General features: G+C 47.0%; 1 protein-coding gene across 1 annotated transcript in view; it reads left to right on the plus strand.

Annotated features, from left to right (window-relative positions):
* The window catches only part of ARHGEF3 (Rho guanine nucleotide exchange factor (GEF) 3), a 353,065-nt gene that overhangs the window by 29,326 nt on the left and 301,212 nt on the right, over nucleotides 1-22,527 (plus strand). Inside the window, exon 2 of the mRNA XM_011998411.1 lies at nucleotides 19,034-19,122. Within this exon, the coding sequence (XP_011853801.1) occupies nucleotides 19,061-19,122 (62 nt within the window). The 5' untranslated portion in view covers nucleotides 19,034-19,060. The remainder of the gene's footprint in view (nucleotides 1-19,033; nucleotides 19,123-22,527) is intronic.

The raw sequence follows: 22,527 nt of genomic DNA on the forward strand, positions 1-22,527 counted from the left end.
ATGTTGAGATGGAGTCTTACTCTGGCACCCAGGCTGGAGTGCAGTGGTGTGATCTTGCCTCACTTCAACCTCCACCCCACCGTGCTGGGCTCAAGCAATCCTCCCACCTCAGCCTCCCGAGTCGCTGGGACCACAGGCATGCACCACCATGCGTGACTTTTTTTTTTTTTTTGTATTTTTTGTAGAGATAGGGTTTTGCCATGCTGCCCAGGCTGGTCTTGAACTCCTGTGCTCAAGCAATCTGCCCACCTTGGCCTCCCAGAATGCTGGGATTACAGGTGTGAGCCACTGTACACACCTGACAACCCAAGTTTAAAAGGATAAAAGACTTGAGCAAGCATATCATCCAAATGAATATCCAAATTACCACAAAAACATTTGGAAAGATTCTTAACCTCAGGAGTCACCAGAGAAATGAAAATTTAAGTACAAGAAGAAACTACTATATATCCACCAGAATGACTAAAATTAGAAAGACTCAAAGTGTTGGTGAAGATATGGTGCAACTGGAACTCACACACACTGCTAGTGGGAGTATGAATTGGCACGACCATTTTGGAAAATCGTTTTGATAACATCTACCCAAACTTAACAGATGCCTACCTATGCTGCAGCAATTCCACTCTTAGATATATACCCAAGAGAAGTGAATGCATCTGAGCACCAAAAGACTTGTGCACAAATGTTCATAGCCGCTTTATCCATAATTACCAAAAAGTGGAAGCAATCCAAATGCCCATCAGTAGCCATATGGATAAGTAGATTTGGTATATCCGTACAATGGGATACACTCAGCAATGAGAAAGAAGGAACCACTGCTGCATGCCACAACGTGGATAAAACTCCTAACACCGTGATGAGTGGAAGAAGCCAGGGACAGTCCATACTGTGTGATTCCATTTATGTACATTTCAGATGCAGAAGTCAAGATAGTAGTTACCTTTGGGTAGGCAATTACCTGGGAAGGAACATAAGGAAGGCTTCTTTCTGGGAGACAGGAACTGTTTTACATGTTTTGATTTGGTTGCTGATCACATTGGGGTATACATATCTAAAAATGTTATTGAGTTGTACACTTAAGATTGATGCGCTTTATGGATGTTGCAAACTACTTTGTTAGTGTGTATATTGGCGAAAAAAAGAACACATGGAAACTTTCTAGAGGCTTTGGAAGAAGGGTGGGGACATGAAAGAAAGCCAGAGGCAGGGCAGGCTGGAGGGGAAGGCGAGGTGGAGGGCTGGGAAGAGGTGGGTGATTTTCCTGCCATGGAGCTCCTCCCTGCCCCAGGTGTGGGCCGCGGTGATTGCTCCTGTGTGTTCCTCCCTGCCCTCTCCTACCCATGTGTCCTTTGGCAGTGAGCACTCGCTAACCATCACCCGTCCCTGGCACGATCCTTATCCTGAAGAGAGCAGGCGCTTGAGAGGGAGGGTGGCCTTTCTTAATTCTGGTGCTGTTTAAGGAAGGGGTGCATTTACCTGGTGCTTCCAGAATTTGCACTCCTTGGATTTTCCCATATGGGAACCTGCCTGGCAGGCAGCTTTGCATGAAACCAGGGATTAAATGGTGGTGGTGGATAGGGTGGAGGGGACCCAGTGAGGAGGGCAAATCTGCTTCTGTTTGCCCGGGCACATCACCTACACCCACACCCTGGGCTGCTCCTCATTGATTTAAAGCCCATTTCTCTCGATGGCCTGGGGCGGAGATCTCCAAGCAGGATGGGCCATGGTGCCCTGGGGGGTGGTTTGTGCTCTAGATGGTCTCTGGCTTTCTGCTTGGGTACTCCTGCTGGGTGTCCTTCTGACAGGAGACGGACGCACTTCAATTCTAGGCCTGTGTTCTGGCTGCCTTGGGACAGCCCGAGGGCCGTGGCTTTGGATCTAAATGCAAGCATATTGTGAATTTTATTTATTTATGTCTTTGTGTCCTGCTGTGTTCCCTAAAAGCTTTAAGCCACTTTATCTAGAGAAGACGAGGAAAGTGTAGGGGTTAAGAGTGTAGGCTCTGGCTGAGTGGGGTGGCTCACGCCTGTAATCCCAGCACTTTGGGAGGCTGAAGTGGGCTGAGCTTTTGAGGTCAGGAGTTCAAGACCACCCTGGCCAACTTGGTGAAATGCCGTCTCTACTAAAAATACAAAAATTAGCCGGGCGTGGTGGTGGCTGCCTGTAATCCCAGCTACTCAGGAGGCTGAGGCAGGAGAATCGCTTGAACCTGGGAGGTGGAGGTTGCAGTGAGCCAAGATCGCACCACTGCACTCCAGTCTGGGTGACAGAATGAGACTCTGTCTTAAGAAGAAAAGAATGTAGACTCTGGAGCCAGAATGCGTGAGTTTTCAGGCATGACATTGGACCAGCTAATATACAGGCACTGCAGGATGTGAGGGTGAGAGGCACAAGAACAACGAGCAGCACACTGGCTGGCGGCCTTGGACAAGGTGTGCCTCTGTTTCTTTATTGGATGATCAAGAATAAATTAGGGATCAATCTGGACAACACGAGAATAGTAACTTTGGGTTGTTGTGTGGCTTTAGTGTGGTAATTACCATAAAGCACTTAGAAGAGTGCCTGGCATACGGTTGATACTCAGTAGATGGTGGTAGTGGTGATGGTGAAGGGTATTTTTTTTTTTTTTTTTTTTTTTTAAGGCAGACTCTTACTCTGTCACCCAGGCTGGAGTGCAGTCCCGCGATCTTGGCTTACTGCAACCTCACCTCCCCGGTTCAAGCAATTCACCTGTCTCAGCCTCCCAAGTAGCTGGGATTACAGGCTCCTGCCACCACACCTGGCTAATTTTTGTATTTTTAGTAGAGATGGGGTTTCACCATGTCGGCCAGGCTGGTCTTGAACTCCTGACCTCAGGTGATCCACCTGCCTCGGCCTCCCAAAATGCTGGGATTATAGGCGTGAGCCACCGCGCCTGGTCTGGTGAAGAGTGTTTAGATGTACTAGAAAAATGAAGTGTATCAGTGCCTGTGGTGGGCCAGTGAGCCAGTTTGTACAAAGCACCAAGAGCAGTACCTGCACATGTGAGGGCTCAGTAAATGTTCACTGGTGTTATTGTTATGATTTTTATTATTCCATCATCCAACCCTTATCTGTAATTACAAAATCAAGAAAACCACTCTTTTTTTTTTTTGAGATGGAGTTTCACTCTTGTTGCCCAGGCTGGAGTACAGTGGTGCGATTTTGGCTCACCGCAAATTCCACCTCGCGGGTTCAAGCCATTCTCCTGCTTCAGCCTCGCAAGTAGCTTACAGGGGTGTGCCACCACATCCAGCTAATTTTGTGTTTTTAGTAGAGACGGGGTTTCTCCATGTTGGTCAGGCTGGTCTCGAACTCCTGACCTCAGGTGATCTGCCTGCCTCGGAAAATCACACTTTTTAAAATAAAAAAAGTTTGATGCAAACTCATTTAATGACCAAACCTGGCTTGAGTTAATGGGAGATTACTCATAGTATGTAACAGAAGTAGTTACACATTCAGCTGTAGAAATATTTATGTACTGGATTTTGGGGTGCTGTGCCTGGCCCTGCTGGGTTTGGCATAGCATCCTGTGCATACTCCATACTGCCTTTCTCAAATGCAAACAGATTATGAATTCCAAAATATGTCCAGCACCAAGGGTTGGAAAAGGGACTGTGGACTTGTCTGCCATAATTCATTCTCTGGATGGACATTGAGGCCGCTTCTTGCTTTTGCTACTAGGAAAGGATGCTGCAGTGAGTATCCTTGGTAGACTTGGAATTGCTGGGTTCACAGACATGCAAATTTAAAATTTTGGTGGTTATCGATAGATTGCCTTTCAAACAGATGAGCACAGCTCCATAAATACTGTATAGATGTGAAGTTGATCGTGTTACTCCCCAGCGTTCGAGAGTCTCCACAGCTGACTACAGTTGTCCATAATTGTCCACAGCTATTCATGGCCTGGGGGCTTATATCCTTGCTCCCTTCTGTGGTGTTCACAGCCTTTCCTTCCCAGTCTGGCCCCAGCGTGTCTGCCCAGCCTCTAACCATGGTGGCTTTCCCCCTACCATTATACTTGGACCTCAGACCACCTGTAGTGTCCCTCAGTCGGTCAACAACCGACCCCCCAATTCTTCCCCCTAGTACTCTCTCTCTCTTTCTCTCTCTCCCCACTACCCCCGTACTGTGTGCCCTGGGACTCAGCCATGGGCAGCATAGAGCTGTCCCTGCTCTGTGGCCTTGGCCTTCCAGGGTGGAAGCAGGAAACCCAACTTAGTTTTGATAGTCCTGAGAATAGAGAGTGAGAGGGAACAGCATTTAGGGGAGGGAACAATGTGTGGGAAGGCCTTGAGGCAAACTTGGGAGGAAGATTTATATTTTTAGGGTTGTGGGAAACCCTTGCAGAGGTTTAAGCCAGGGAATGACTTGGCCGATTGGGCTTGTATTTTCAATACTGCAGGTGGTAATGGTGAAGGTGTTAACAGCAGGGGCTGAGAGAAGGGAGTGGAGGGAGAAGGGTCAGGCCTTAGTTGCTGACTGAACCTAAAGGGTAAGATGAGAGAAGGGTGGAGGACACCTTGCAGGTCTCTAGATTCAAAATCTGGGTGATAAGGGTGTTCTGAGCCTGGGCCTCAGAGGAGAGGGGCTGAGAGTGGAAAGAGCAAGTCCTCTGGCTGCCAGGGTTCACATCCCAGCCCCTGCAGTTGTTGCTGTCAATCCCTGACCCTCACTGTCCTCATCTGTAAGATGGGGATTAATGCAGCGCCCTTGCAGGGTCCTGTGAATGTGGACGATGCTGACAGCAGTCAGGGGGCTGCACATAGTGGGTGCTGGGCAGGGACACATCTTCCCCTTCTTGTGCCAAGAAGCCACCCCCAGAACTGGCTTCTCTGTTAGAACTGCCTTCCCAGCCACCATAGTTTCTGATTTCTCCTCTTTTCAGGCTTTGCTTTTGTTTCCCTACTGGATTCTGAGCCCCTTGGAACTCCAATCCTAGGTAGTAGAGCCTAGACATCTGCATTTCTGAGCAATTCCCCAGGTGAACTCAGCTGCTTAGAACATTCTGCATCCCTGTAGGGCCGGAGCTGTGTCTTCTTAGAGCCAGACACATACGCAACCCTGGAATGAAGGAACCACTAACAACCGTATGGCCTCGCATCTCCCACAGATAAACCCAGCAGGCTGGACTGCTCCAGTTTCGAGAGCAGCCCAGTCACCTGAGAGGGATTTTTATTTTATTATATTTTATTCTTATTTACTTATTTATTGGAGTGAGGGTCTCACTCTGTCGCCCAGGCTGGAGTGCAGTGGCACAATCATAGCCTACTGCAACCTCGGACTCCTGGGTTCAAGCAGTCCTCCCACCTCAGCCTCCTGAGTAGCTGAGACTACAGGGATGCATCACCATACCTGGCTAATTTTTTAGTTTTTGTGGAGATGGGGTCGCTCTGTGTTGCCCAGGCTGGTCTTGAACTTCTGTCCTGAAGTGATCCTCCTGCCTCAGCTTCCCAAAGTGCTGGGATTACAGACATGAGCCACCATGCTCAGCTCCTGGGAGGGATCTTTAAAGTTCAGATTCCCAGACCCAGCCTTGGCAAGTCTGTTTCAGAAGGTCTGAGCTGAGCAGAGCGTGATTCTCTGCTTGGATGATTCTACCCAGCCATGTCAGGACACCTGTAGGCTCTTAACGCTGGGTGTCCTCCTGGCTCTGACATCCTCGTCCTCAGCCACAGGCCCTGACATGTCCTGCCATGCTGGGAGAAGTTGGTTTTCTTGGTGCCAGGTCACCAGGTGGGGTTTCTGGGTAGTGGCAATGGCTGCTCCCCTCCTGCAATTAGCAAGAGTTAAAATATCTGGGTTCTGAACTTGTGTGTCTTTGTGTGTGCCACCAGTAATTACACAAGGTCAAGTATGTTTATCATAGGTGAAATTCTAACAGTTTGGGGGCCTGTGTCCCCAATTTGTTTAGTTTGTGGTCTCATTCTCCCAGCCAGCCTTAAGGAGAGGGGACCGTGGGGCACAGCTGCTCCTACCCCGAGAGCACGCAGAGCTGAAGTGCCAGACTATGCCTCCGGACGCATCTGCCCATTTCCATTGTCTGCCTCTCCTCGGACACAGAGGAATGATTATAACCAAATGAAGGGGTCCTCCTTCACCAGATCTCCCTGCATATTTCCGGCTGGCTTTTGCAGAAGGTGTGGTCTTGCTCTTGATGTGCAAATCTATTGGGTGATAGAGGTCTCATCGTGCTGGAAGATGTGCCTCCCCAGTTAATTCTCCTCCACCCAAGCAGTCAGTGAAGGTTCGCAGAATGGAAATTGATGGTGGACATGTGACTTGACTGGCTGAGCTCCATAATGCTCATTCCTCATTGTCATTTCTCATGTGTACTGTGGGCATGTGTCTCTTGGACAAGAGGATTGGGGTCTGGAATCCTGGAGGGATCTTGCAAAGCAGATCCAGATCTTGGTGTCTGGAGTTAGGGCGGGGTGGTGGTGGTGCTGGATGGAGTGGGAGGGAAGACCTGGATCCTCTGAAGGCCTGCGCATGTCTGGGCCAGCAGGACGGGGCTAAAGTGCACGAAGGCTCATCCAAGGGTTACTATCAGTCAGGTCACTTTCTTTGTGACTGTGGCTGAGCTTTACTGCCTCTGGAGATCCACATGCCTGTACCGTCTTGCCTTCTAGGTGGGTCTGTAATTGTTCCTCATGGGTATTTTAGTAATCTCTGGATGTATCTTTCCCCTACTTCTCACCCTTCTGTTTGCTCAGTATCCCAACTCCAGAAGGCTTCAGATTTCTATCTCCTGTTCCTTTAACACAGCTGCCTTGGATTCACTTCATTCCAACAGAGGTCTCCTCTCTTACATCCAGCTCCCCAAATCGACAGCATTGAATACAACACTGACTCTGAAACTTGCTCATTGGGGAATCTCCAACAGGCTTTTTAACTTCTCCAAGAGACCCTCTGCTTTCCCATCTTTTTTGGTTTGTTTTTATAAAGGGGGAAAGGACACTGACCTTTGCATGGCACTGTGCTGGGCTCTTTGCTTACACTGCTTCATTGGGTCTCCATAGTAGTTCCATGAGGTAGACACCATTACGACCCCTGCTTTCTAGTTGGGGAAACTGAGGCATAGAGAAGTCCTTTCCAAGATTTTATTGCTGCTAAGTAGCAAGGGTCAAATGAATTTAAGTCCCAATAGTGTCACTATGTTGTTGTTGTTGTTGTTTTTGAGACGAAGTTTTGTTTTTTTTTTTTTTTTTTTGAGACGGAGTCTTACTCTGTCACCCAGGCTGAAGTGCAGTGGCAAAATCTCGGCTCACTGCAACCTTCACCTCCCGGTTCAAATGATTGCCCTGCCTCAGCCTCCTGAGTAACTGGGATTCCAGGCTCATGCCACCATGCCCAGCTAATTTTTGTAGTTTTAGTGGAGATGAGGTTTCACCATGTTGGCCAGCCTGGTGTCGAACTTCTGACCTCAGGTGATCTGCCCACCTTGGCTTCCCAAAGTGCTGTGATAACAGGTGTGAGCCACCACGCCCGGCCCCAATCGTCTAATTTTGGAACCCCAGGCCTCCATTAGCTTTCTCTGTTGTAAATGTTTTTGCAATATAGATGTTTTAATAGCTTATGTAAAATCTTGTCATTGTGTAATTATGGTATTATGGAATCACATTTCTCTTGCATTTAGTTTATGCAAACAAAACTAGAATTTCTTAGAAAAAAAAAGAGAAAAACAGCAGTTTAATCTCACTGTTCCACTTAATGAGTGTACATTCTGAAGGATACAGATCAGGGGTGGTGAATCTGCTGGTCTCCCTATACAGGCCCCACAGTCTGAGCGCTTCAACCAGGGCAGCTCTGTGTGTGAGTCTGGGGGTTAGAGGTCTGTGTTTTCCTTTGGTTCTGACCACCGACTTTACCTGTAGTGCAGCTGAACACACAGTCAGCTGCTCTAGCACTGTGGGAGAACCAAGTTGGGTTCCTCCAGAGAGGGTGAGCAGCTCACTAAGATGCATCTTCCTGAGGGGTTTTCCAGGGGAAGTTTGAATTCTGCAGGATTTTCCTACTGAATTTAGAATTTGCCCTCCAGTGTCAGAAGGCTGAGTTTGGTCCTCCCTTTTGCAGGGTCTTTCTCAGCTGACATTTGGGTCAGAGCACAGAGATGGAGCTAAGATTCAGCCAGGGAGTTTTGTTTTGTAGGGGAGTTGGGCTGCATATTTACTCAGGTGCCAGAACCTATGAGATATTGGCAGTTTGGGAGGTCTGGACCTGGGAGTCAGTCAGACAGACCCAGCTGTTCAACCCCTATTGTCCAGTTCCAGCTGCCGGACCTTGGCCAGGTTGCCTAAAGCTGTAGTTTATTTCGTTCTCGAAAATGTGGATAACAATGTGCACATCTCAGGGATCTTGTGTGAATTTGCGGTTAGAGAACAGGTCCTTGATATATCTTGGTCATCTGTGCCCCTTAACTACAGCCCCATAGATTTCAGTGAATTGTAAATTGTCTCTAAGTGGCTAGCCAGGTATAATTTCATAAAGCATTATTTAGAATTGGGCTTCTAAGAGAGCTCACCTTATTTTTTCTGCACTTTGAAGCACTCTGGGCATGAGGTATGCTGTACTTAAGCATTTGTCCTTGCAAGTAATGAATGATAACGAGACAAACCAGACTTTGAGCTGAGTTAGTGAGTGTGATGTGTGAAGCTCATTTAAACAAATGCTGGTTGGTGAAGGATCAGGTCAGAAAATCTTTCCCTGCCCAAAAGATCCAGTTTTAACCTCAACTAGAAAAACTGGCACAAGACCATTTCTAGGGCCATATTGCGTGTCTGCCACTTCCCTTTGGGACCTCTGTTTGGGGGAGAATGTTCTTGGTTTTTGTGCTTCTGCCCTGGTTCTTCCAGTCACTAGCTCTGTGGGCAAATCTGTGCTCTCTGTGCCTAAGTTTCCTCTGCACAACTCTTAGAGTTCCTGACAACACTGCTGAGTGGGTTGAGCATTTGAAGCCTTCAGCAGGGTGTCTGGCATATGAAAAGGCCTCCATTGCCGTTGCTTGTGGTGAGGAGGAGGAGGACAATGATGACAGGGTGACATAGATGACCCGTTGCTAGGTCCATGTCTGTCATACAGCAGGCAGCACAGAATGGGGGACCCCAGTCCTGCTCTGACCACTGTGTCTTTTTCCATTCTACCTTTGGGTCCTCCGTGAATCCGTAAGCATGCCGTCTGTCCATCAACAAAAACATACTGAGTGTCCATGAAAGGCATTCCTGAAGGGACCCAGAGAGACATAGGCTCACGGTAGTAGTGGTTTTTTTTTTTTTTTTTCTGAGCCAGAGTTTTGCTCTTATCGCCCAGGCTGGAGTGCAATGGCGCGATCTCGGCTCACCGCAACCTCCGCCTCCTAGGTTCAAGCGATTCTCCTGCCTCAGCCTCCCAAGTAGCTGGGATTATAGGCGCCTGCCACCACACCCAGCTCATTTTTATATTTTTAGTAGAGATGAGGTTTCACCATCTCTACTATGTTGGCCAGGCTGGTCTCGAACTCCGGACTTCAGGTGATCCACCTGCCTCAGCTTCCCAAAGTGCTGGGATTACAGGTGTGAACCACCACACCCGGCCAATAGTTTTATATAAAGCAAGGTTTTAAAAGTTTTTTGTTCTGTTGGAACCATGTGACCGTATGAGAACTCCTCCAAGAACCGTAGTATGTAAATCATATAAAAGATGAGATGCCCTGGTTGAAATTGGAACACCTTTTGGCCTAAGGACAGGCATCCTGGAACCAGGCAGGGGTTGACTGCTCGTGGTATCTCCACCAAGCCTCCTATCCTGGGATCTGGGATCTGATTTTCCACTGGGAAGACTGGGGACTTGTGATATGACCTTGAGGACTGACTAACCTTCTCCCCAAACCTCCCCAGATGAACATGTGATGGAGTACCAGCCTGAACATAAGCAGTGAAAATTGGAACTGGTACTCCATCTATCCATGTAATTAAGCTACAGGGGCAGCCAAGCACCAAACCTGTAGGCTGCCTGGTGGGAGTGGAGTTCAAAATACTTGTTGGAGCAAGTACGATACCATCATTAGCCTGTTGCATCCATTTCATCATTGGGGTATCTTGACACTGTGTTTAGAAATACAAGTCCTTGTGTCCCCAGCATGCATCTTCCTTTGAGGGATAGTGACTTACGGACTTGGTTGGGTACTGTGCAGCTTTGCCTCTTGATGCCTTCTTTTTCTATGATTCTCGAATGGCCAACACCCCCATGTAGACCACTTTATTGCTTCAGCTGGTGGTGATGCCTCCATGGTGTGGGTGTCCTGATTCCACAGCAGGTTTGTATCATCTTTCATTAGAGTGGAAGAGTACACAGTTCACTGAATGTGTTCATTCGTTCAACAAGTATACATTTGTCTGTGTGCTCAGGGTGTCACACAGCCTGGTGCAGTTGGGGAGACACGTGTGCACACATTGATGGGATTGGTTGAAGGAGGAGTGTGGCAGGAGCACTAAGGAGGCATGAGAGCGCATCTTCAGAGCACTCTGGGAAAATCCAAGGGGGTGATGTGAGTGGTGGAGCTGGCAAAATGTCTCTCAGAGGATGGTCATGGGACTTCACTTCCAAATTCTTGCCCCAACAATCTCCCATAACCTCCACAGTGTTTGGCGTCCAGGGATGATACAGTAGACATGCAAATAGAAATAGGTAACACTAACCATTGAGTACATCTTCTAGGCTAAACACTGGACATGGATGATCTCATTTCATGCAAGGGTGCACAACCTGCTGTGATGACACACTGCACTACCCTAGCCCTCCTTATACTTTCTGTCACCCTCCTCCTCACTCTTGTAATCTCTTTTCCCTCATTGTTAATTACTTACACTGTGTTCTTTATCCAGAGCAGCCCTGGCTTGTTGACCTGGTAGTCTCGTATTCACCCTTCAAAACTCAGCCCAGTCATCATCTCCTCTGAGAAGCCTTCCATGATATGCTCAGGCTGACTTGGTGCTCTTCCTCTTACAACTGTATATCCCATCATTACAGCTTTATTACATTGTACCATAATGGTGAGAGTTTTTGTTTTTTTTTTTAAACTTTGAAACAATTTTAGTCATCCTAACAATATAAACATTTTTGTTGGTGTTGGTACTGTAAAATGCTAATGGTGGCCAGGGACTGTGGCTCATGCCTGTAATCCCAGCACTTTGGGAGGCCAAGGTGGGAGGATCACGAGGTCAGGAGTTCAAGACCAGCCTGATCAATGTGGTGAAATCCCATCTCTACTAAAAATACAAAAATTAGCTGGGCGTGGTGGCACATGCCTGTAATCCCAGCTACTCAGGAGGCTGAGGCAGGAGAATCGCTTGAACCCAGGAGGTGGAGGTTGTAGTGAGCCGAGATTGTGCCACTGCACTCCAGCCTGGGTGACAGAGTGAGACATGGTCTCCAAAAAAAAAAAAAAAAAAGTGCTAGTGGTACAGATAACTGAAGCCTGTCTTAACCTCCAGCCAGTCCCATATCCCACTTCAGAGACAGCCACTTAAAAATAACTTTGAGGTTGTGTTTTCTAAACTTCAAAAAATATATTTATGGGCCAGGAGTGGTGGCTTATGCCTGTAATCTCAGCACTTTGGGAGGCCGAGGCGGGCGGATCACGAGGCCAGGAGATCGAAACCATCCTGCCTAACACGGTGAAACTCCCTCTCTACTAAAAATACAAAAAAACTAGCTGGGCGTGGTGGCAGGCTCCTGTAGTCCCAGCTACTCGGGAGGCTGAGGCAGGAGAATGGCGTGAACCCAGGAGGCAGAGCTTGCAGTGATCTGAGATCATGCCACTGCACTCCAGCCTGGGCGACAGAGCGAGACTCCATCTCAAAAAACAAAACAAAACTATATATATGTCTGTACATACAGTGTTATGCTGGGACATGTTTAACAGTCAGCTCTTGGGGATGGGTTGGAGGGTGGGGAGGCATGATTTACAGCATTTTCTGATTTCCATGGGGTAAAACTCCCACCATGGCCAACAAACCCCAACATGACTGAATGGAGTTGGAAAGAGATGTGCACCATTGGCTTTCTCAAGCTGGTATGTGCCGGCTCTCATCCACCACTGCTTCATATAGCTGGAGTCTTGAAGTATGTGGGGTTTTTCTTTTGCTAGAAACATCATTATACTTTGGGTTCTGTTCTTGCTTTTCTTCCCCTCTAATGTTGAGTTGAGCTGTGTTTCCCATGCTAGTGCATCTAGATCTGCTTTGTTGTTTTAGCTGTTGCATATTCTACACCAAAGAGTCATTATTTCTCCAGTGCCTTATTGATGGACAGTTTGGTTGTTTTTCACAGGGTATGTCTCCTCATAGTAGTCCCCGTCCTCCTGGGGCATAGGAACTTTTCATTTGTATCCATGTAGATGCTTCAAGACCATGCGCGGGAGGACTCAAGGTGATAGTGGATGCTTGGAAACAATGCCAAGCTGGCCCAGATGCGCTGCTGTGTCCACACTGACCAGAGCACTGTTTGGCAATTGACCTAATGTCTCGGCTACTCGTGCCGTTATCTCTGGTTCAGTTCAGTGGCCACATCAGCCCTCGGGGGTGGTGGCCTTGTTTTTAGCCAAGGGCTCTGGGCCATGTTTCTTGGCCACTGGGGAGGTGAGGTCATCTGGGGCGGGTGGCTTGGGACCTTGTAGTCCCAGCCCGAGCCATCCAACCATACTTTAGTTCTGATGTTGGCTCTGGCCCTGAGATTGGCAGACAGCAAGAAAAAATGTATCCAGCTCTCTCCCTGTTTAGATAAAGGCCTGGAGGACAACTCTGACTGTTGTTTGCTGATAAAAGTTTATAAAGCTGTGAGTGCCAAGCATGAAGCATAGCAAGGAGTACGCGGAGCTTTTGTAAATTTCCCTGGAGGGCATGTCCTCTTTTGAGATCTGAAAATGAAAAGATCTCATTTGGTGGAGTCTTGATTTTGTTGTTTGTGTACTTATGAGACTTTTTTTCTTAGTATATATATTTTTTGGTAATTAAGTATGTGAAAGTGTTTGTTAAGCACCAACTGTATGCCTAACACCCCATTAGGGTGGGGTTGTTATGGAAGCAGAATGGGGTCTGGCTTAAGAGCATGGGCTCTGAAATCAGATGGTGTGGGTTCAAGTCCCTCCCCTACCATGATACACGTTGGAATCTTGAACAAGTTAATTCACCACTCTGTGCCTCAGTTTCCTACTATTCAGTAGTGGGATTGTGATAGCGCCTGCTTCATAGCGTAGGAGAAGAGGAAGCGAGATAATGCATGAGGAGCACTGAGTCTGGGTGCATATGAGGTGCTCAGTAAAGGCTGTTGTTATTAGTAGGAGTTATTATTAATTAGCACTAGAAGTTCACATGCAATCAGAACTAGGAACAGAATGGAATGTGCAAGACCTTGAGACATTCTGCTCTTGAGACATTTGCATTTGTTTGGGGAGACAAGAGTAGGTGCTTGGTCCTATTAGCAATCAGTATGTGACAGTCATAATGAAGTCCAAATGATGTGGTTTTTATTTCAAGTTCTGTAGAAGTTGGTGGGGAGTGGGGAGCACCTGGGAGGAGATGGGGCTCATAGATGGGGTCACTGTATGTGAGAGGCAGGTAAAGGACTGAAGGAGAGACAGAGGAGGGCACTGTGCAGCAAGTGTCAGTTGATGATCAGTTCCAGGTCAGTCTGGTGGGCAGCAGTTGGCAGGGTGGTGGGTGTTGAGGAGGTCAGCTGGGGTCTGCTCCATTCAGAGGTGAAAGGACACAGGCCTGTGGAGTGGAAATGAAATGAAGCAGGCAGAGCTATTTATTAAAGCGTCTTATTGAAGCACAGCATACCCACAGAGAAGGGCACAGGTCATACCGTATTGCTTGATGGATTTTCACAAATGGATCATACCTGGATTAAGAAACAGAACTTTGCCAGCACCCCAGAAGCCCCATCATCCCTCTTCCAGCCACCATTCCCCTACTAGAACAGCTATCCTAGTTCCTAACAGCCTGGGATAGTTTTACCTGTTTTGGTCCTTTTGTTTGTTCGTTTTTTGTGTTTTTTGAGATAGAGTCTCGCTCTGTTGCCCAGGCTGGAGTGCAGTGGCGTGATCTTGGCTGACTGTAAGCTCCGCCTCCGGGGTTCAAGTGATTCTCCTGCCTCAGCCTCCCGAGTAGCTGGGACTACGGGTGCCCGCCATCATGTCCGGCTAATTGTTTGTATTTTTAGTAGAGTTGGGGTTTCACCGTGTTAGCCAGGATGGTCTTGATCTCCTGACCTCGTGATCCGCCATCCTCGGCCTCCCAAAGTGCTGGGATTACAGGCGCGGGCCACCGCGCCCGGCCCTGTTTTGGTACTTTCTGTAGACAGACTTGGACCACACACTCTTGTGTTTGGCGTCTTTAGCTCAGCGTTGTTTTCTGAGTGTCTTTCTTCTTGCTGCATGTAGTTGTCGGTCATCCATTCTCATCACTGGGTATCACCGCCATTGACTTCATTCATTCTATGTTGATGAGCATTTGGGTAGCTTCCAGTTTGGGGTTTGTGCTAGATCACATCATGGCCCTCCCAAAAGATGTTTCTGACCTAATCCCTGGTCACAGGCACCGTTCACCAGTAATACCTGGGACTGTGTTACCTTAGATGGCAAAAGGGACTGTGCAGATGTGATGACTTTAAGGATCTTGACATGGGGAGATTATCCTGGAAGGACCAATGTAGTCACAAGGAGTCTTATAGGAGGGAGGCAGGAGGGTCTGGTTCAGAGATTGAGATGTGGTGATTAAGGCAGAGGAAAGAGAAGACAGAGATTTGAAGATACCATTGCTGGCTCTGAAAACAAGAGGAGGAGCCACAAGCCGAGGAATGCAAAGTGGCCTCTAGAAGCTGGAAAAGGCAAGAGAACAGAGTCTCCTCTAGAGCCTCCAGGAGGAATGCTGCCCTACAAGGCCATGTTGACCCATTTCTGACCTACATTGCTATGAGAGGAGATACATTTGTGCTGTTTTAAGTCACTAAGCATGTGGTAATTGGTTACAGCAGCAATAAAAGACAAATGTAGGGGAATTGTGCATGGGGCTACTGAGGACATTCTAGAATATGTCTCTTGGTGCACGTGTGCACCTAGGAGCAAATGCAGGTTGATTTGACATTATCACGGTCTTCCAAGATGGTGGGACCAATTTACGTTCCCAGCAGCAGCAGTATATGAGAGTTCCGGTTGCTTCACATTCTCACCGACACTTGGTGCTTCCTGGGAAGAGGTATTTTTAAATGAAGAATTAACAGGACCTGCTGTCCAGTGGATGCAGTTGTGCTTTGCAGAAGGTTGATGCAGGCGGTATCAGCAAATACCAATGGGTGCTGATCCAGCCAGCTGAGGAGAGGAATCAGGGAGTGGTGGTGACAGTTTTTAGCTGGGGAGAACTGGAATTCCTCTTCCATGCAGGTGACTGGGATGGGAAATACTGATGAACTTTAGATTAACATGAAACTTTCCACCTAAAGAGTTAGAATGGCGCTTATCTCATCTGTGGAACTTTGTGACTAACCAAGGAATGTGGTGGGTATTGTGTGGTAGGGAAAAAGCCCATGCTGATCATCAGCCCTCATTTAAGTGCTGCAACTATAAGCAAGTCACACCCTCTCAGATCTCTGGTTTTGCCATCCGTAAAATGGGTATGATCCTGGCTTTTCTGCAGGGCCTTGGCAGATGAGAGGAGCCTCTGTGTGAGAACCCTGAACTTACCATGTATAAATAGGAGGCACTGAGTCAGCAGTGGCTGTGGTCGTTACCAACAATGGTATAGGTCTGAGGTGGTGGCTGACGCCTATAATCCCACCACTTTGGTAGGCTGAGGTGCAAGAATTGCTTGAGGCCAGGAGTTGGAGACCAGCCTGGGCAACATAGTGAGACCCCGTCTCTACAAAAAATAAAAAATTGAGCCATGTGTGGTAATGTGCACCTGTAGTTCCAGCTAACATGGGAGGCTAAGGCAGGAGGATCACTTGAGCCCAGGAGTTTGAGGCTGTAGTGAACCATGAGTACATCACTGCACTCCAGTCTGGGCAACAGCAAGACTCTGCCTTAAAAACAAACAAAACAATGGTATGAAACCCCTGGGTTTAGAGTGTTCTGGGGCTGAACACTCAACCTTGAGAGGGGTCTGAGAGTATCACCTTTTGGTTGACATTCAGGGCAGGTAAGGTTAGGCTCATGATCAACCCCGCAACCCCCAGGGCCTCATTGAGACACTCTTCCCTACCCCATTCCTGACACTGCTTTTGAAATTTTTTGTTGATTCATTCATTTGTTCATTCATTCAGCTACCACCGAGCTTTCCTGTGCATGTCATGCCACAGTCAGGAGGAACTCCCAGGCCAAATGCCCGGGGTTCCAGTCTCAGCTTTATTATTTGCTACCTGTGTGGCCTTTGCCAAGTCTTAACTTCTTTGTGCCCAGTTTTCTGATTCTTCAAGTGAGGTGGTAACAGTCCCTGCCTCCTAGGGCTGGCGTGAGAATGTAATGCAACAATCCATGTCAGTGTCAGGGTCAGGCCCTCGGGCATCCCTCAGTGCTGGGGCACAGAGAGCAATGCCCCCAGTCCTTGCCCCTAGCCACAGGCTGAAGGGTGATGGCTTATTGGTGCGTGTCTACAGAATATTTTTGCCAATATGGGAAAGGAAAAACCTAAAACTCTGACCTAGAACTAGCCAGCGGCCCCTCAAAGGCAGGCTGTGATCCCTCATGGCTCCTTGGGAAATGTGACTTTGAGGAGAGTCTTGCGGTTGGCATCATTTTGGAATGTGGGTGTAAAGTCCCCTGCAGCAGTTATATGCTGCAGAGGAGCTTGGGACACTGAACAAATGTGGTTTCCAGGCCTAAATGAGGTAGGTTGAGGTGTTCACAGCTGCAGAAGTGACCCAGGTATGGGCTGCTCAATTTCTCTTCATACCCTTTGTGGATGCAGTGGCAACTCTGGGATTCTGAACTCAAGTCCCACTACCCTTCCATCTTTCCTTCTTCCGGGATCCACATTTTCACTCTTGCCCTAGCCTGGGCCCCTCCATAATGCACATGTCTCAGCTGATGAAGTTAGCTCTGATGGAAGCCAGAGCAGTGGCTCCTGCCTGACAGGGATCCAGATGCTAAAAATATGTCATGGTGTGCTCTTTGCAAGTTAAAGGCCAGCATTGGAGGCAGTGGCTGGGAACTCTCCCCCACACTGACTGTCTAACGCCTTAGGGTACAAGGGTCCCAGGTATCCTGTAGGTCCTACTCACCTAGATTGGAGAATTTATCTCAATGGTGCTTTAATCTGGCCAGGTCTGTGGTAGGGCAGATGAAGGAGGCTGTGCTGGAGATGTGGCCAAGCAGGCCTGTGATTCTCAGCAATCAAAGTAGTAGATGCAGTGGTGTTGGACCATTCAGCCAGCACCAGCTTAGAACATGGGTGGTCCAAATTACCCTGACCCCCATGCCTGGAAGATGACAGGCTGGAGACCAACACACTATCCGTCAGTATGATCTGCACAGCCAGTTCTATAGTTGAAACTGGTGGCTGTTTCTTTGGTTGACACTAAATGAAGTAGCAAGTTTGTGTTTGGGGCCATGTTGTACAAAGAAAATCTATGTTTTGATGCTCAAACCACACCCAGAGTGGTGAGGAATGCAGTGCCTGAGACTGAAGAAAGATCCCAGAGTTATGGCTCAGACTCATCCTGGGGCAAATGTTCAGGAAGCAGAATGGTGGGAGGAATACTCCACGTCACTGGAATATTCTCCCGTGCACACTGTCTCTGCCTCTCTCCCTTGTCTCTCTCTTCGCCTCTGTTGCTCCTAAGCACACCTGCTGGAATCCTTACCTAAACTTGGGTGTCATGCAGCTGAAAGGTATTTTACCAGTCCAGGTGGTCACTTTGTGACATGAAACTCACAGCTCATACTTGGAAATGCCCTCTGTGTTCTTCATTCTGTGCGCAGTGCTCTGCTCTTGAGAGTCTTCACACTGGAAGATATTACCTGCTTATTAACATCGCCTCATTCATTAAGTGCTGATTAAGTACTTACTATGCACCAGGCCCTCATGAAGTTGCATGTAGTTTCACTGAAATTGTGGCCAAAAAGAGTTTGGCCCAACCTGTCTCTACATACATAGCATGTGCGAAGCTCCAAATAACCAAACCCACCCGCAGAAGGGCCCCAGTGAGGATATTTAATCATATTCCCAGCTGGGATGACAGTTCACAACCCATAAAACCAGGCCCATAAAACAATGACTTAAAGAACAAAGAAATTTCTCTGTAAGGTAGTAGTTCTAAGGTGACAGCGGTGGCTGTGCTAGACGCAGTCACAGGCCCAGGTGGTTTCTACCTTGTTGCTTTGTCATTCCAAGTGCATTGTCATCATCTGCATGGGCAGAGCTGGGTTCCATCCAGCCCGTGGGAAGGGTGCTCATATCTAAGACCTAGACCGAGAAGTGGCACACGTCACTTCTTCTCACGTTCCATTGGGAACCCAGACATCTGGCTATATCTGCCTGCAAGGATGCTTGGAAAATGTGGTACCTAGCTGGGCGTGGTGGCTCATGCCTGTAATCCCAGCACTTTGGGAGGCCAAGGTGGGTAGCTCACCTGAGGTCAGGAGTTCAAGACCAGCCTAGCCAACATGGTCTAACCCTGTCTCTACTAAGCATACAAAATTTAGCCAGGTGTGGTGGCGTGCGCCTGTAATCTGAGCTACTTGGGAGGCTGAAGCAAAGGAATCATGTGACCTTGGGAGGTAGAAGTTGCAGTGAGCTGAAATCGTGCCACTGCACTCCAGCATGGGTGACAGAGTGAGACTCTATCTCAAAAAACGAAAAGAAAAGAAAATGTTGTACCTGATAAAACTTGAATAATTATGGAACAAGGAAAGACTGGATTTTGGTGGACACTGGGTAACCATTGATGTATTCCTCTTGTATCTAATGCAGCTCTTTGTGTGTTTATATTATAAATGTACCCAGATGATAAATGTTGGTTGTTTTGCTTTTTAAAAAAGGAGACCTGAGCCTGCCATACTGAGTCTATGGACAGTTCCACAGCAATGAATCAATGCGTCTGTAGAGGAATGGAAGAAAACAAGGAAAGGTAAAAATAATTAAATAACCTAAATAATTAAAAATTTAAAAATTCCTGCATGTGACAATTAAATATCACGGAGGGCTTCCTTTAAGCCTGCATAAGTCAGTAGAGGCCATCAAGAATTTGGATAGAGTGCTAGGCACAGTGTCTCACACCTGTAATCCTAGCACTTTGGGAGGCTGAGGTGAGAGAGGATCACTTGAGCCCAGGAGTTCGAGACCAGCCTGGGTAACAGAGTGAGACCTCATCTCTACTAACAATAAAAAAAAAAATTAGCCAGGCATGGTGATGTGCGCCTGTGATCCCAGCTACTTGGGAGGCTGAGGTGGGAGGATTGTTTCAGTCTAGTAGGTTGAGGTTGCAGTGAGCCATGATCACACCATTATAAGCCTGGGTGACAGAGTGAGACCCTGTCAAAAACAAACAAACAAACAAACAAAAAACCAGAAAAAGAATTTGGAGATAGCAAAATTTCACATATTTTCTTCCACATCTCTAATTTCTTACTAAAGATGTTTCTTTCACGTCTCCGCCAGAGGAGGAATGCCATTCAGTATGAAGGGATTTTTCGAAGACTTAGAAGGAAGAGTTGGTATAATTAGAACCAATGTTATATAGAATTAAATATTTTATTCCAAACTATGGACGTTCATTCTAAAACACTATGCCCCATGCTCGGATGTGTCGTGCTTGCATTTGTGAGTGGCCAGTCCCCCAAGAGGAGGCAAAGGCAGACCCTGAGCTCTTGGCAGCTCTGTCTTCTCTTCAACTCACCATTTCTTTCTCTTTCTTCTGCCTTTTTTTTTTTTTTTTAGCCAGTTGTGGTAGTGTGTACCTGTAGTTCCAGGTACTTAGGAGGCTGAGTAACCACTGCATTCCAACCTGGACAATACAGCAAGACTCCATCTCTAAAATAAATAATTACATATAAATAATTAAAAACTTTTAATGTAATATCGATAATTAATCAAATTAAATTTATTTATTTACTTTTCTTTGAGACAGAGTTTTTGCTCTGTTACCCAGGCTAGAGTGCAATGGTGCAATCTTAGCTCACTGCAACCTCCACCTCCTGGGTTCAAACGATTCTCCTGCCTCAGCCTCCCGAGTAGCTGGGATTACAGGCATCTGCCACCATGCATGGCTAATTTTTGTATTTTTAGTAGAGATGAGGTTTCACTATGTTGGCCAGGCTGGTTTCGAACTCTTGACCTCAGGTGATCTACCTACCTCTGCCTCCCAAAGTGCTGGGATTACAGGCATGAGCCACCACGCCCAGCCTAAAATTAATTTTATTTAGAAATAAATAAATATATTTTCCTTGCTAAAAATACAAATGAAATCCCCATTGACCCCCTTTTTCATTCCCAGCTCCTACCTCATCCCTGCCCTTCCCAGAACTAACCACTGGGATCTACCTTGTACGTTTTCTTCCATAACTTTGTTAGTTATCTCGATACATAGAACAAAAGTCCCTCTTTCCTTTCTTCCTTTTTTTCCTTTCTATTTTTAAATATGTACTGTCATACTGTACTTGTTGGCGTATTTTGTAGCCCTTTTATAAATTCAATAATATGTCCTAAAATGTTTTCAAGACATATGTGAATGTACCTTTTTTTTTAATGCAGCCAAGTGTAGTATATCCATAGTACGAGGATCCAACTGTTTATTGGGCTAGTTCCCCGACGATAGTGGTTAGCTTGGTTCTGTTTGTTGCCCTTATGGTTGTGCTATGATGTGCTTTCTGGTACGTTTCTCCTGAGCACATGGGCAAGAGTCTTCTAGGGAGGTTGCCAGGGATTAGAGTTGCTGGGCCATCCTGTGTATACCTGTAAGGTCTGAAACATCACCAGTTCCTTCTCCAAAGGGCACTGCTTGTCACCTGGGCACCAGATCTCTCATTTGTCCACTGTCCTGGCATGCCTCAGATCTTCGGCTTTTTAATTTTGCTATTTTTTTGGGTGAATGATGGTGTCTTTCTGTGGCTGTAGTTTCCTCCGCTTTCTCTGAACTCTGAGGATGTTCATATTCTCAGGACTCTGTTGCCTAGCTTCATCTCTTGAGGGTGCCATAAGCCTCTGTCCCCACAGGGACCCATCCACCTATCCAGAGTCCCAGGGCATCTGGGGAGCCTGGCCCTTCCCAGGAGTGGTTGCTGCATTCTCTTCTGAGAAGCATCCAAGGAATACACTTACACTCCCCCGCTAGAGTCCAGCCCAGGATCATCTGCTTCTCCTTCTAAACCTGAGGGGCTTCAAAGAGCCCTCAGCTGGATTTCCCTACTTTTATATCCACCACTACCATCACTGATGCCATCAGCACTGGCAACAGTTTGAGTATTTACTATGTTAGCCTCTGCGTGGATCACTTGGCCTGTTTATCTCCTTTGATTCTCACAGTGGTCCTCTAGAGTAGGGAGTTGTGTTGTTTCTCCCCATTTTGTGGCCATTAGGTACCAGACAGAAACATATTCAAAACCAACCCAAATAGTAAAAGGAAACCAGAAAAACTTTTCTCACCATGGAGCCCTGGTTTCTACCCAGTGCTCTCACTTGGAGTATCAAGCAGACCCACATTTGTTGAGTTCTGTTTAATGAGCATGGCTTTGGAGCCATCACACCCATATTTGCAGTTGCTTTGACCACACTCAGTTGTGATTCAGAATCTGTGGTATTTCCAGGGGAGAGCAGAGTTGAAAGTGATGGCTTTGTCCCTGTCCAGCATATGAACAGGGGCTCCTGCATATCACCAGTACCGCTGTTCTTGGGTACAGTTAGGGATGGCAGCCTCACCCATGCCCATCCGAAATGTTTCTCTGCAAAGGGGTTTCACAGGTTGAGCATATTTGTCATGGGGAGTACATATAGCTTATGGGGAGTACATAAACTGAGCTGTGCAGGGAGAGGAAGTACTTCACTTGCCCTCCCTAGACCTAATCAGTCAACCTACCCTAAAATGTTTAACTTTAGGTCTTATTCTAAGATCAAGAAATTGCAGACAGAGTGCAATTTCAAATGCCTTTCTCAGCCCCCAACCTCTTATTATATATTTCAGAGACATAAAAATTTAGAGCTGGAAGAAATCCTAGATTCATTGTGTTTAACTCTGCATTACAGTTTTAAGCAGACAGACCTTGAGTGATGAAATGATCGCCAAGATCATGCTCCCAGGGTCTGGCTCTGGCTCTTTCCACAACATCACAGCTACCTCTTGTGCAATTATTAGGAGACTGATCCTCTCTTCTTCCAAAACTACAGCTGATTAGTGGGTATATCTTGCAGAAAACTAGCCCATTGAACGATTAATTGATTGTTCATTTGGTGGGCATTGATTGAATACTATTGTATGTACCAGTGACAAAAAAAAAATGGGTAAGATATGAATTCTTAGTGAATTCAGAGTCTGGCATCT

Source organism: Mandrillus leucophaeus, unplaced genomic scaffold (assembly GCF_000951045.1).
Source record: "Mandrillus leucophaeus isolate KB7577 unplaced genomic scaffold, Mleu.le_1.0 Scaffold57, whole genome shotgun sequence".
Lineage (NCBI taxonomy): Eukaryota > Metazoa > Chordata > Mammalia > Primates > Cercopithecidae > Mandrillus > Mandrillus leucophaeus.